This window comes from Thunnus maccoyii, chromosome 1 (assembly GCF_910596095.1).
Source record: "Thunnus maccoyii chromosome 1, fThuMac1.1, whole genome shotgun sequence".
NCBI classification, from domain to species: domain Eukaryota; kingdom Metazoa; phylum Chordata; class Actinopteri; order Scombriformes; family Scombridae; genus Thunnus; species Thunnus maccoyii.
The window spans coordinates 28,394,180-28,408,887 of NC_056533.1; the positions used below are offsets into that span (position 1 = coordinate 28,394,180).

The 14,708-nt window shown below is 39.0% G+C and overlaps 1 protein-coding gene across 1 annotated transcript; it reads right to left on the minus strand.

Annotated features, from left to right (window-relative positions):
- Positions 1–5,437: 5,437 nt before the first annotated feature.
- On the minus strand, positions 5,438–14,693 carry vegfd (vascular endothelial growth factor D). The gene is made up of 8 exons (XM_042406900.1): positions 13,452–14,693; positions 9,796–10,009; positions 9,574–9,694; positions 8,096–8,165; positions 7,824–7,951; positions 7,606–7,721; positions 6,167–6,332; positions 5,438–5,726 (listed from the first exon to the last, which is right to left on the minus strand). The coding sequence occupies exons 1-8, from the start codon at positions 13,560–13,562 to the stop codon at positions 5,717–5,719; spliced, it is 936 nt and encodes a 311-aa protein (XP_042262834.1). The 5' UTR covers positions 13,563–14,693; the 3' UTR covers positions 5,438–5,716.
- Between the last annotated feature and the right edge of the window lie 15 nt (positions 14,694–14,708).

Genomic DNA, 14,708 nt, shown 5'->3' on the forward strand with positions numbered 1-14,708 from the left:
CCTTCAGTAGAGCAAAGTGAGTCTTCTTTCAGACCTTTATGCCATGTTTCAGTTCTTTCAGTTTGCAGTGAGTTTTACCTTGAGACAAAGTCACACCATGATAGTAAGAATGATATATTAAAGTAAATGTTTTTAGATGTTTTTTTCTGATTTTCTGTTATTTATATTCTTTTATGATGTCGAATATCTATGCTGAACATGGTCAAAGTTCCAAAACTTGAGGTGAACATATGTAGAACCTTTTGTTTGTGATTGTTTTTTCTACTTTACTGACAAGCTGACGTCGGCTTGTCACTCATACCTATAAACAGCAGTACGTTCCATAGGCTTTGGTTAGGGATGCACAATATTATCGGCACGTCATCGGTATCAGCCGATAAAGGCTCTAAAATGAAATATCGGCATCGGCCATTTCTGCCGATTATGAGAGGCCGATTTGTTGCCTTCACCTCCGCCACCTGACTGTGCTTCCCTCCATGGACTGTTTCACCCTGACGGTCCCGGTGCTTCCCACGCAGGCTCCACTTCACTTAAGATGCCCGTCAGACCCGCTTAGGTGCATTACCGCCACCAGAGATTAAATCCTACACATTAATCCTGTCTGTCTAATGAACTCAAAGAAAACTCTACTGCTCCACCCACTTGGCAGGTTCATTAAAGTTTTATGGCTGAGCTCCTGAACTCCAGTCTACCTAAATTCTTCCTTCATATATTGTCTTTCTTGATCATACTTAGTTCAATCTATGCTTGCATGCATAATAGTCTCCTCAGCCAGCTGGAAAAAAATATGTGCCTATATCGGTATCGGCATTGGCAATTGACCACCGTGAGTTGGAAATATCGACATATCGGATATCGGCAAAAAATCAAATATCGTGTATCCCTGGCTTTGGTGCTAAGATTGTTGCTAAGGTTTTTCCATGTTTTGTGTGCGTCATATTTCAGATCAGATATCGGCTCAAACATGTACAGATGTATTTGAGAAGTTGAAATTTTGAGTAAAGAACAAGAAAAAGTTGTGAAATCATACTACTATAGTTTGTTGCATGGTTTGTTGATGTATATGTCTGATGAGAGGCAGCTTCCAAGAACTTCCGATCAGAGCAGAGTGGGTTTCTTGGGAGGGAGGCCAAAGGAAAGGGCTGTCTGATGGCAAGGTAAAGTGGTGAAAATATTCTAAATATAGCGTACACTTAAACTGATATTGATTTTTTTAGGTGGCTAAAAGTGGGCTGCTGGCCTCGTCACAGCAGTATATTGCTTAGCTTCTGTGCCGGTACTCCTGTCTGCTTCTCCAAACTGCGGGGGTGCTGACTCCTGAAGGAGGACAACCGCTTGTTCTTTAATTCTGTTAACTAATCTTTGATTCTTAAGGAAAATCAGGGACAGACTCCCTGGATTCCTAAGTTTGTAAGAGCAGACCCTCGGCCTGCAGAACTGACATTTGTAACCCTCCAAGTGGGGGTTTGATCACCTCCTAGAAACCATTTCGATAAGTTGAATTATGACACGAACTAAAAGCATGAAATGACACTAAAGGCCACTTGGACCGGAGGAAAACAACTCCCACCTTATAGATGGAAGACAGGCTCTTATCACCAAAGCCATAAACTAATCCACACTCCTGAGGACTTCGTGAAGCCCCTTTCAAATCTGAGACAAACCTGAAATTCATGTAAATTAAATGTCTAATCATCATGTAACTTATATCATGTTATTTGTCATGTAAATACAAGAAGAACAGTATAACTTTCATAGGTGTATGACTACCTACTAAAGAGATAGAAGACTTAGATTGTATTATCCTTTTATACTAACAGGTAACAATACTGCTCCTCTATTGACAAGAGTTAAATTCCCTTCTGTGAAGAGTTAATGAATGTTTAATAACCATGTATTTGTATTTTAAGTGTTTAACTTGTGATCCATTAACTTCATAAACAATCATATTTTAGTAGTTAAATTAGACAAGTAGTTTGGTTGAAAGAAGAAGAAGAAGGAGAAGGAGAAGGAGAAAGAGAAAGAGAAGAAGAAAAAGAAGAGGAAGAAGAAGAGGAAGAAGAAGAAGAAGAAGAAGAAGAAGAAGAAGGAGAGGAAGAAGAAAAAGAAGAAGAAGAAGAAGAAGAAGAAGAAGAAGAAGAAGAAGAAGAAGAAGAAGAAGAAGAAGAAGAAAAAGAAGAAGAAGAACGCTTGAAACTGCTCTCTGAGAGCAAGACTGCAACCCAGAAGTGAAGCCGGCCTGAAGACTCTTTCAGAGCAGCCTGAAACGTCTTGATTCTTTACCGGCATTCAACGCCTCTGCATCCACTGAGATGCACCACAGCCCACAGCTGATACGAGCTTTTCCACTGCAACACCGTTGGTGATGCTGCGTCAAACAACGCTGGACCTGCCAAGATGACGCCTCGACCACGACGACCTCAACAGTAAGGCATAACGTGGCTTTGTGATCAAGGGTTGATGTCGAGATTATGAGACTGATTCATTGATTAAACTGAACAAGGGTTAGTGCTCCCTCCTGGCACTAACAAATCCTAACCAAAAAGGAGGTGGTGCCCTAATGACGAGGTAATTCATTAATGAAGTATTAATACTCCTACACTCCCATACACTGACTATGGATAACTACCTCATACAACAACACTTCAAAAAATGAGAACTATCCCTTTAAAGACACAGGAGCTAAAACAGCCTGTTTCTGATAGAAGTTGAACTCAGAGGCTGTGTAAAGGGTCAGTATGAGTTAGTGTGATTCATGCAAAGATATTCCAGTGGAGATTGTCATCATCATCATCATCATCACCTCTCATTCTTCATTCTTTATTTGGATCCTCCTTCGCTTTGACAAAGTGGTCACTAGTCTTCTTGGGGTTCACACAACAGCAATAATAAAACAAATAGCAATTTAAAATCACATTGATCAAGAAAACAAGCCAAGCATAATTTAAAAAATAAGTGTGAGGCTTGGTAAATGTAAATGTAATCATATTATTAGAGTCAATAGACCTTCCACAAATGATATTTCCCCATTACTACAGCATGTAGCTTTTCCTCAGTGCAAACAGTTTGTATTCTAAATATCATCCATATTTATTTATTTATTTATTTATTTATTTTGAAGTTGATGCTCAGTTGTTCTCAAATTAATGGAAATCATAGTCTCATACCTTTAGATTTATCTCTTAGTTTCATATTTTCAATATATGGCTGTGCTTATTTTTTCCCTTCATGAAAAATAAATGTTATCCAAACAAAACATAAATGGGAATTTTAATCTGTTATTGGGAAAATTATAAACACAGTGATGGATATTCTTCTCATAATTTCTTTTTAACAGTGTAAAAAAAAAAGAATTTTCAATGATGTAACAGTGAGAAAACGGGAGTACATGTTAGGAAACAGCAGTACACAAACAGTGCAGCAAGGGGGAGACAAACCTCCTTGTAACTTCAGGCCTCTTTAGTAGTTTATATCATTATATAATCTGCAATGTAAAGTGTTAAAATAATCATTTAAATTTCATTTCATGAAATATATAGAAATTTATATTTTCATTTTAGTTCTATTACCACATGGACAAGGATCAGTCTCGGAGTTACAAGCTTAATCCAATGAGAGGACTAAAAAGGTGACAGCTTCTACTCGGTGTCTGCCTGTCATTTCCAACTGATACATTTTATTGTGACCTTGGTAACAGCCTGTATGGACCTGAAAGACAGAGTGGGGCTGTCATGAAAGAGGAGCAAGAGCACAGATGCTGCTTACTGTAATGTTGCTTTTAGACATCTTTGTTAATGTTATCCTGTCTCAGAGCTCTGAGAAATGATTACATTGACACATTAGGGTCTGGCCATTTTATGATGGGTGTGAAATCACTTGTGATGCAAACAAAATGATGAAGGACATATACTGTACCCTTTAATGTTTACATCTTATAGATCAGCAGCACTGCTGAGGTGGGATAAGGAACACCAGACTGGAAATCAATACATTCACCAAGCAACACCAGTAAAATAAACACATTTACAATGACGGTCCTGTTTTATGAGTCGTATTTACAGTCCGCTCTGTCTTCTGCTGTTGCTGCTGCAGGTTTTCAAACACTATTAGAGAAGATGCAGCTTGCCCGGAGACTCAAATACTTTTCAAAACACACACAGGTGTAGACTTCGATCTCCTCTGCCACCATCTGGCTAAAAAAGCTTTCTCGGATACAGAAAGGATAGCAAGGCAGCAGAGACATTTCTTGTTTAGTGCCTATGAAAAATTATTACCCCACCCGTGGAAGTTTCCATGTTTTATTGTTTTATAACGGTGAATAAAAGTAGATTTAATGTAGCTTTTTATCCAAAAAATAATCTTTAATGTCAAAGCAAAAACATATCTCTAATTTATGACAATTATAATACACAAAATACTTGTTATTCACCCCTTGTAAGTCAGTATTTAATAGATGCACCTTTGGCAGCATTGAGTCAGTGAAGAAATGTCTTGTTCAGGTTTTGCATATACTGTATGGACGCTGCAGTTTTCTTCCAGCCTTCTTTGCAAAACTGTTCAAGCTCTGTCAGGCTGCACGAACAGCAAACAGTAAGCAGCCTTTTTCAGTTCCAGCCACATAATCTCCTGACTCTCGGTAAACCACTCCAGGACATGATCATTTATGTTGTTTTTAAACCATTCGTGTGTAGCTTTGACTTTAATCTTGGGCTCATTGTCTTGCTGGAAAACAAATCTTCTTCCAAGTGGAAGGTTTCTTGTAGACTGCATCAGGTTTTCCTGCACTTTGATGCATTCACCTCATTCTCCATCCTCACAGAGTTACTATCAATTGAAACCCATTGATTACTCACAGCTTATCTATATTTAACTAATTATGTGACTTTTTAAAACCAAATAGCTGCATCGGTGGTGATTTAGGTGTGTCTCATTAAGTGGGTGAATACTTACGCAAACGTGCATTTTGTGTATTTGTCATTCATTTCGATCACTTTGCAGAGATCTGTTTTCACTTTGACTTTAAAGGGCATTTTTCTGTTGATCAGAGTCACAAAAGGCACAAGGCTTTGATTAAAAGCTGTAAATTGATAAAACATGAAAACTTCCAAATAGGGTGGATATTTTTATAGACTCTGTTTGAAAATGAAATTTAAAAGAACAAGATCAAGGTTAATGTCTTACTGAAGTAACCAGACTTAACTTACTTACTTGGCATTTCTCAGTTTACAACTTCTTTTTTCATGGCAGAATTTAGCAGCCCTTTGTTGCCCTCAAATCATTCAACAAGCTTAAAACTTTTCTGTCTCAAGTTGTGTTTTGCAGCCTCTAAAGGCAAAGCTGATTTTGAATAACAAGAAGAAATGAAGATTAACAAACTGAGGAATACTGGTGAAAAGTCTGCCAGAAGATGAACAATAATCCATAAATTCATAACAAGTTCAAATTATAAAAAATAATCTTTTAATATAAACTACATGTTCAGTGCACAAAGAACAAATGTACAAATCATAAACTTTACACATTGATTGAAACATAAAAGAAGGCATGTTAAAAAATTAATTAACATGGTCATGTGAGTTAATATCATCTTAATTAGTTAAAGTGATCGGCATAAATAGGATTGTAAATAAATTATGAGCCTTTTTTTTCTCTGCCTCCAAACAGCCTTGGCGAGCAGGTTGTCGTAATTTATTCCACCAGAGGACTTCTACTTGGGCTACTTGCATCTATAAATAAAAGAGGGATCAATTAAAAAATGTGCATGAATTTACACACAACAGACCTCATAAAGTCTTCTGTCTGGATGAAGTGGAACTCAGCAAGAGGAAATGATAGGAAACAATCACCTTGTTTATTAAGTTTGTCATGTCTGAGAGGCCACTTATGTTTCCAAAACCATTTGAGCATTTTCTGCTGATGGTTCGATAATGATAGGCACACAAATGAAAATAAACTATCAATACTTAATGAGTGTGGTAAAGTAACCCTTTAATTATACTGGATCCTTTTATCCCCAGCTGATGTTTCATAATTCCTGATAAAATTTTCCTCTCAGTATTTCCGTTTTTCTTCCCACTTACAGTATATGATAATGATGAGGACATGTCTACAGTAAATATGGTCAGACAAGAGCATCATTATATCAAAGTCTCTCTCTGGCACCTACCTGCAGGAGGCTTGATCGAAATGTTGGTGCTTGTGGGCACAAATGGAAGAGTTGAGATGACAACGATGAATCGGCCTTGGCTGGCGAATCGGCTCAGGTCTCGGAAGACAGTCACAGCGCTCTACATCTATCTCACAGTCGGGCATCCATGAACCGAGTGGAAACTCTAAGCAAGAAGTAAAAATGGTTTATTCAACTCACAAAGACAGTATAAGTACAAGAAATTAATTTTCATTTTGTTGGTTGAATCTCCATCTCAAAAACAAATCTTTTAATTTTTTTACCTTAAAATTCCATTAATTTACCCATTAGTAATGATGGAATTAAGATATTTGTTAATGGGTTTTTAAGTTAAGTTAAGGTATTTTTAATGGGTTATTTGAACAGTTTAAGCAAAAGCCTTTGAAAATGGTACAAAAACCATGAAAACCACTTAATCATCTTAATTTATACCTTAAAATGCCTTAATTTTCTGATAAAGGGGAAAATTCAGTAGTTGTTTTCATGAGTTTTGCTCCATTTTAAGGTTTTGTTGTTTTTTTATCCTTAATTGTACTTAATCAGAAAATTAAGGGCTTTTCAAATTAATGGACAAATTAAAGGATCTCTGGCTACCATACTAAACATACGGCATGTTTTCAGGGGTAAATTAAGGAGTAATTAATGATATTTTAAGGGATTCATGTTCCATAGTGCATACTATAACCATACAACACTGGTCATACTTTGAAACTAGTGATCTAGATATGGGGCTGGATTTTGGATCACAACATGGTTAGTGCTTTTTTAAAACAGACAAGACAGAAGACAGCCATGCTAGCAACTATGTGAGACTGTACTTGGGCACAGTGATGCTTTGGGCTAAATGCTAACATGCTGATGTTTAGTAGGTATAACTTTGTTTACCATTGTAGTTTAGTTAATTAGCACTAAACAGAAAGTATAACTGAGCCTGATGGGAATTCAGTTTTGCAGGTATTTGGTTGTAAAAGTATTGGACACAGTACATTTTTAAACTGATGGTGGCTCTAAATGAAACATCAGGGGATCACCAAAGTTATTTAAACTCATCCTGAGAAGGACACGAATGTCTGTACCAAATTTCATGCCAATCCATTCAATAGTTGTTGAGACATTTCACTCAAAATCAAAAATGTAAACCTCATCGTGGCCCTGACTTTTCATCTATAGCGTTCACCAAAGTTATTAGGATACATCCTCTAGGAACCGAGAATGTCTCTACGAAGTTTTGAGCCTTTAATAGTTGTTGAGATATTTCAGTCTGGATCAAAGTGTCATAATTTTGCTATTTCCTATTTAAAGTACAGTTGTTGAACATAAAATCTGAAAATATGATGTTTTGAACACTTAAAAAAAAAAAACTGGGGCACACATCCAACAAGCCTTTCTATATACAGTATATATTTCCATACACACACCTGGTCTGCTGGAGGGGTAAGGTATGCATCTGTCACTTGAACAATCCCAAATCAAGCCACTGGCACAAAGTCTCCTGGAGTCCTCTGCCTCTGACAGCTGTCCGATTGGAGAACAGCTGCGAAAAAACCAGATGGATTAGAACAGAAATTTAAAAAAAAAAAGAAACATCTCACTAAATTCAGTTGGAAAATAAGACTAACGGAAATTTTGGACTCACCCACTGCTCCTGTGAGGTTGAGCATTACGTCGTATTATGGCAGGCTCCATGCATCTGCATTCAGTATGATTGGCTACTTTTATAAGCACAGGCTCTGGTACAAACTTGAATGGAATCACACTAAGGACCTGAAATGCACAGAATCACACACAGACACACGCACATCCGTGTAAGAGCTTTTGACTGCTGAAAACAAGTGCTGTTTGTACCATGTAACATCCAATATTCAAAACTCAAAAGGATATTTGGTTGTCTGAGATTTAGTCACTCACAGTTTTATTGACAAATACAGTAGTTGTGTTTCTGCAGGTGACGCCCTCTTGATTGCAGCAGCCACTGCACCTGTCAGTAGGAAAACAAATTCACATCCGGGTAAAGTGACATGCGTGGCATAAAATATAGAAAATAAAGTGGGTTGTTGTAGTTTATTCTGAGGAGAGGTTGTAACTATGGGATTTTTCTATATTTAAAAGATGTTTGGTCAGAGGTTAAACTGAATCTACAGCATATGAATACTGATAAAAATAAATCATCCCAATAAATCAATGTACAATGTTTGCTTTCTTGCCAAAAGTTAGATGAGAAGATTGATACCACTCTCATGTCTGTATGATAAATATAAAGCTACAGCCAGCAGATGGTTACTGCACCCAGCCAAGATATATACCGTAGTCCAGCACATAACTCTCCATAAAACCACTACCTGTCATTTTTACACTTCAGTTTTTGTGCAGATTTAAAAAACTAGATAGGGCATGTAAATCAGTGAGCTTTAGAGGTGCTGGTAGGGAGAATTGTTCGCTTGACAGAGCCAAGCTAGCTGTTTCCAGCCTTTATGCTAAGCTATAAGCTAACCAGCAGCTGGCAAAAGCTTCATATTTAGCATGAAGACATGAAAGTGGTATTGATTTTCTAATCTAACTCTTGGCAAGAAAGCAAATAAGAGCATCTCCCAAAGTGCAGAACTATACCTTTAACAATATGATTAATACATCATATGAAAATGGTTTTATAAATTGTTTTGAGCGGAAATAAAAGAGATTTGCTGTATCATATTAAACACAATATGTTTTTGATGGGCTCTTGTTGTTTGCAGCAATGTTTCAATGCCACCAACAGCCTCTAGATGCTGGCTCCAAAACATCCCTGGCTTCAACTGAATTGAGTCATTATGGTCTCAATCGCTAAATTTGGGCCCTCTAATAAGTGTGCTGGTGGTTATTTTGGAAATTATTGCTCAATTAATAAGATTTGAAGACATAGTAGCTCTGATGTCTGCCAATGACAGCTGTCAGTTATACTGCTGTATACTATTGATTCACAGTTATACTACTGTTGTGATTTTTCAGTAGGATTAATGTTACTTGATTATGATACCCCCCCCGTGGGCACAATTTAGCTAAAGTAGCTAACATTAGCCTAAGTGTGCAAAGTGTTCCCAGTTCTGCATCTGGTTTCATGTTCAACTAGTCTCACATAGCCAGATCTATCTCCACACTTGATTTAAGCACTGTGTCAGCACTGGAGAAAGGTCTGGCTGAACCCATTATCATGCTATGGGGGGAAAAAAACACTAGCTTGTCTGTATTTCTTTTTAACCATTCGAAGTTTGTTGTTGTTTCACAGGCATTTTGAAAACTGTAACACGCAGATAGCGGAAGAGGAGGAGAATTCTGACTGAAATAGTCTGCCAATGGCAGGCTTATACCCACAGTCTACATCCTGTGAGTCAGACTAATGTTCAACAAACCTGTGGACGGACACGCAGGGAGGCTTGAAGAACATTGAGGGGTCAGTGCCCAGTTCCTTGGCTACGTCAACACACGTTTCCCTGGGCATGCACTGAGTCCGCTGCCACTCTTCATCTATGGCTAAATGGGAGACAGACAATGTTCACAACCACATCAAAACACACACACACACACACACACGGACTTGAACACTTGAACATGTGCTGTATGTTTTATCCAACCTCTAAGTATCTCCAAGCTGTAGGATTCGGCAGCATAGCGTGTAGAGCGATGTGACCCTGCTGAAGGTGGAGATGATAGGGTCTCTGTCTGGGTCTCTGGCTGCTGAAGCCTCATACGACACTTCCACAACTTCCAGTCAGGAAAGTCCGCAAGCCTCAGCAGCTCATCAAGGCTGGAGGCTGACCGCACCTTCCTTTCCCACTGTTTAATTACCTGCAGGGATCACAGTGAGTCATACATATGAAAAACCTCCTCAATTAATTCATAGTTTCACTTGATGTAATTTTGAATGTCTTTTGGGTCCCTAAAAAAATACACATTTATTTAACTTTTTAAGCAACCCATGAGTATAGTTTCAGCCTCTTTGAAGATGAGTTGGTTGCATTTATGAAGATCGTCCTCTGACAGAGTTGTGCAACACCAATCACGCATCATGTGCAGCACATAAGGAGGAAAAACTTCACAAATGTTCTCTCTAATCTCAAGGATGCACGCACTGCAAGATTTGAAAATAATTGCACATCACACACTAAAGGATATTATTAAGATGATCGTGCTAGAGGGAGTAATGACCCCTTCATGTGATCTCACGTGATCTCATGGGGAAGCAGACATAAACAAAATGAAGACTGACATGGTGCAACAACTTGCTTTAGTGATACTATGCAGTAAGAAAAAAACTAAAGCAGAAGGCCAAATAAGTCTGGATGAAAAAATGGTTGGGGAGACGCTGTCAGCACACGTTGTCTGTTCTTCAGCGAGAACTGGAGGTAAGATTTTAACTGACAGTTTTAATATCTCTCAACAGTAGTATGCTAGCTAATGTTAGCCTCAAGGGCTAGAGGATTTACCGTTGCTTGACAACACTGTCAGCTGCTTCGGGACTAACGTTAGCTTGTAGCACTAATGTTTAGCTAGCTGGTTCAAAAGCAGAATTGTAGAATTGTTTTGGTATAATGAAAATAAACCATTGGTGCTATTGTGAAAAAAAACTGTCAACATGTTCCAACATAGAGGCAGGAAATGTGGCCATTTCAAAAATCCTCTCATTCACTCTCATCTCCTTGTAGACTTGTCTCTCTCATTGGCTATTGTGGTCCCGCTCGGAAAGCAGTGACCATCCAGTAATCATCCAGATTTTAGCTCCTAAATATCAAATATGTTTGAAATTATCAGGGCGGCCCCAATAAGTCTGAAAGCATTTCTTGAAGTTTAGGAGTGAAGTTTAACCCCTCACATTACCAGATATCTGATCTATCAGATCTGGGCTGGACATCGGTACCGATCAAGGTCCCAGAATAGATTTCTTTTCCAATTGTCAGGAGGGGTGAATCAGGGATAAATCGTCCCAAAACTCCTGTAGTTTGAGCCCGGTTTTAATCTCTGCCATCGCCGTTGGTTGGTGTGAAATGTATCCTGGGATACTTAGCTTTGGTGGCCTTTGGCCAGCGCAGGAATGTCATACCAGACTCCAGATTTAAAAACTCTGTATACTGTGAAATAGAGAGAGATTTATCTGGTGGTCATAGGCTTAATCAGCACTGTGTGCTCATTTGGCAAGGGCTTGAATGTAATGGACATTCATTTATATGTACAAGTCCCACACTCCAGTTTTAAACATGTTAGAGACTATAATGTCTAACAGTCTGTCTATCACTTTGTTCCAGACTGAAATATCTCAACAACTATTGGATGGATTGCCATGCAGTTTGGTACATATACCCATGGGCCCCAGAGGATGAATCCTATTGATTTTGGTGATCTCTGACTTTTCCTCTAGCGCCAACATTAGGTTTGTGGTTCTGAGTGAATACCTTGGTAACTGTGTAGATTTGTAGATACAATCTGTTGTAGATATTCAAGGGCCTCTTTTTGATACCTTGACTTAAATTCTAATGCCACCAGCAGGTTTTTGGATTAAGTTGAACTATCTTGACAACTATTGGATGGATTTCCAATTAATTCTGTTTGTACAGCCTCACAGAACTTCTAGACAGGCTGTAGACCGTCTCAAAAATTATCATGCAAAATCAAGTAAGTAAAACATAATAAAAAAACTGAACTGGGTACAATTAAATGCATTCATAGCTACATTACCACGCATCATTATCTACTAACATGTGTCTTACACTGACGCTGAATTGATATGACTTTCGCTTCAGTGTGGAGTTACTTGAAGCACTTGGCCTGATGTAACACCCATTAGTCAGAGTATGATTATCAACAGCTGCTCTGGTCTGCCCTTAAACCTCTCCGTCTCTAAACACTGCTCACTCTAAAGTCTCATGACGCTGCCACTAAAGAGTTTGGATTTATGTACTAGAAGGATGACATGCATATAATGCCTAAACCACCAGCATGCAGTATCAGATTGTCCTTGGCACCTCTCCCTAGAGTAGAAGAGCTGTGATTCAGGGGTGGGAGAAAACCATAAAAACACCTGTCATGCTACCACAAAGGGCAAAGTTCCCATGATGATATAACCCAGAACAAAATGGAAGCAGAGTAGATGATTTAAACACTAGATGTCTATGGTTTGTGCGGGATGAGTTATGAAATGCAGAGTCAAATGCTTAAGTTTAACTTTTTGTTTAACATGAAATGTAAGGTAACAATGTTTGTGTCCTGGTGAAATAAATCTTTTTTTTTTTTTTTTTAACTGTTTTGCTTTTGTTTTAACTTGTTGAAAATTTTTTAGGGGGTTTAGGGGCAAGAGTGTGATTCATCTAAGTGGGACAGGGGTTAAAATTTAGGACTTCCAAGGCTCATTTTTGAGGCGGGAAAGCCAAAGCCTGACACCGGATGGACTACAATGGGGGTGTAGGCACAGCAGAGAGGACAATCATGGAATATTGCACTTGTCTACGCAATGTTTGCTTTATTTCTGCTGGACAACTGTAATTATCTGAGCCCTCTGATGTCTTCAGTGTGTTACAGAACAGGGTGGGGCGGGCTGACTGACTGCTTCCACTTAAATCAGAGAAGCAACAACAGAAAATAAGGAGGTTTCCCCTGAACAACTTCAACCAGGGGATAGACCCACTAATGAGAAACAGAGAGGGACAGAATCAAAGGGGAGGTAAAGACTAACAAAGTGAATGGGGAGAGAAAAATAGTGAAGATGAATGACAGTTAGATAAAGGCAATCGATTTAAGTAGCGGCGAGAAGAACAGGAGTGAAGTGGCTCAATAATCCCTCTGATGCACATACAATGTCAGTGTGCATTTTACTACCTGACATGCATTTCCTCTTTTACTCATTTACTTTTACAAGAAGTAAGCACACGCATGATTAATATTGATTATGGTTCCAGGGGACAGAACAGAGTTAGCACGTTAGTGTATGGCACTGGTAGCGACTGGTCAAGTGTGAGGTTTATGAGATAGTGAGGGAAAAGAGGGAAGAGGCTACACTTGCAAAGTGTGCACAAACACAAAATCACAAAAAAAAAGTGAAATCAATTTAAGAGAAATGTAATGGACAGTTTTAGATACTAAATTTATGTTATCCTTATTGCCAGGGGAAACAAAATCCATCTTTATAGACTACAAAAAGTAATACATTTCAAGGGGTTTCTTGAGTTGCTGCCTTTATAAGTTTTTTTTTTAAGATATAAGCTACACTTGATTGCATAAAGGTTCATGCTACACTTACCCTACTTCCTCCCATGTGCATGCTGTGGCCCACGTTTATCCAGTTCAGCTCCACCAACAGAGTCACCAAGCAGGAGATTCTGCACAGAGTCCGTTTTGTCTTCATCATCATCCCCTTGACTCTGCTTGCTGTCTCTGAGAAGCACTCAGCAGTATGAAGTTGTCTTCCTTTTACTGCTGGAAGAAACCACTTAGAGCTGGCTGCCTCTCTGACTCAGTTTCCCAGACCAGCTGAGTCCTTCAGACCACACACACTCAATCCTCTCAGCGCAGGTATGTGCAACACTAACTCTTGATCTTCCAGCTGCGCAGGAGTGTGTGTGTGTGTGTGTCTGAGCCAGACGTAACCTGTCACAGCAACCCAGACACCCGTAGGCCAAATGGAGAAGGCTAAAGAGGCTTTAAAACATGCACCTCTTACTACTGACGCTTTGATGCAGAACCTGAGGTGTCCGGTTAAGTAACGAGGCTACTAGGAGTTAGAAACTGAAAATTAGCTCAGAAAAAAAAAATTTAAGTAAAGATTCCTTTGAAGACTTCTTATCAGCACACTCGCTTTTGTCCAAATGGATTGAAGGCCTGTGAGATATTTCAGAGCCTTGAACTAGATGACCTGAAAAACCTTTTTCTTTTATATATTCCCACTTCCTGAAAAGCCTGCAGACTTTTGGCTTCCCCAGACACATAAACTGCTAATTTCAATGGTTACAATATCTGTATGTTAAACTTCCTCTCTGTCATTCCTCGGTTCTCCAGCTCTACTGCGATTTGTCCGTGTTAAAAGGCCCTGAGGTGCAAGAGAAGAGACAAATACTTCCCCTAAGATCTGGGATACTGCTGGGAAAGTTTCTATGAGAAGCTAGTGTGTCTGTCTTGGTGTGTGCCCTTAAGTCTCTCCCGCTGCTGCTGGTCCTCCTGCCTTTTTATTTGCTTGTGTGATCCCGTCTTCTCTTTTCTAATGTCTGCCTGTTTGTCTGTCAAGTGATCAAGTCCCCTGCCTGTTAAATCCCCTATCAATGTCTTTTCCTCTGGAGTTGCCAAACCGCACACAGCCAAAGAGCAGTAACATGTGTTTTAAATGTGATCCAGACCTCTGTAACGCGTGAGGGGGAAATAAGATGCCGGCACCACCCCTGTCCCACCGACACCCCACCCACTTGCCCATCCAGGCCCATTTGACTCTTAATGTAATCTGCTGTGAATATACATAATGGAGGAAATATGAGAACAATATTCATAATTTCTATGCAAATGAGAA

What these genes read in the sequence shown, in the direction of transcription:
- vegfd (XM_042406900.1), bottom strand. Translation starts at nt 13,562, where the DNA reads ATGATGATGAAGACAAAACGGACTCTGTGCAGAATCTCCTGCTTGGTG. An exon ending in CCCTGCGTGTCCGTCCACAG is followed by an intron (nt 8,166 to 9,573) that starts GTTTGTTGAACA and finishes TCCTACTGACAG; the next exon opens with GTGCAGTGGCTGCTGCAATC. An exon ending in CTGTATTTGTCAATAAAACT is followed by an intron (nt 7,952 to 8,095) that starts GTGAGTGACTAA and finishes TGTGCATTTCAG; the next exon opens with GTCCTTAGTGTGATTCCATT.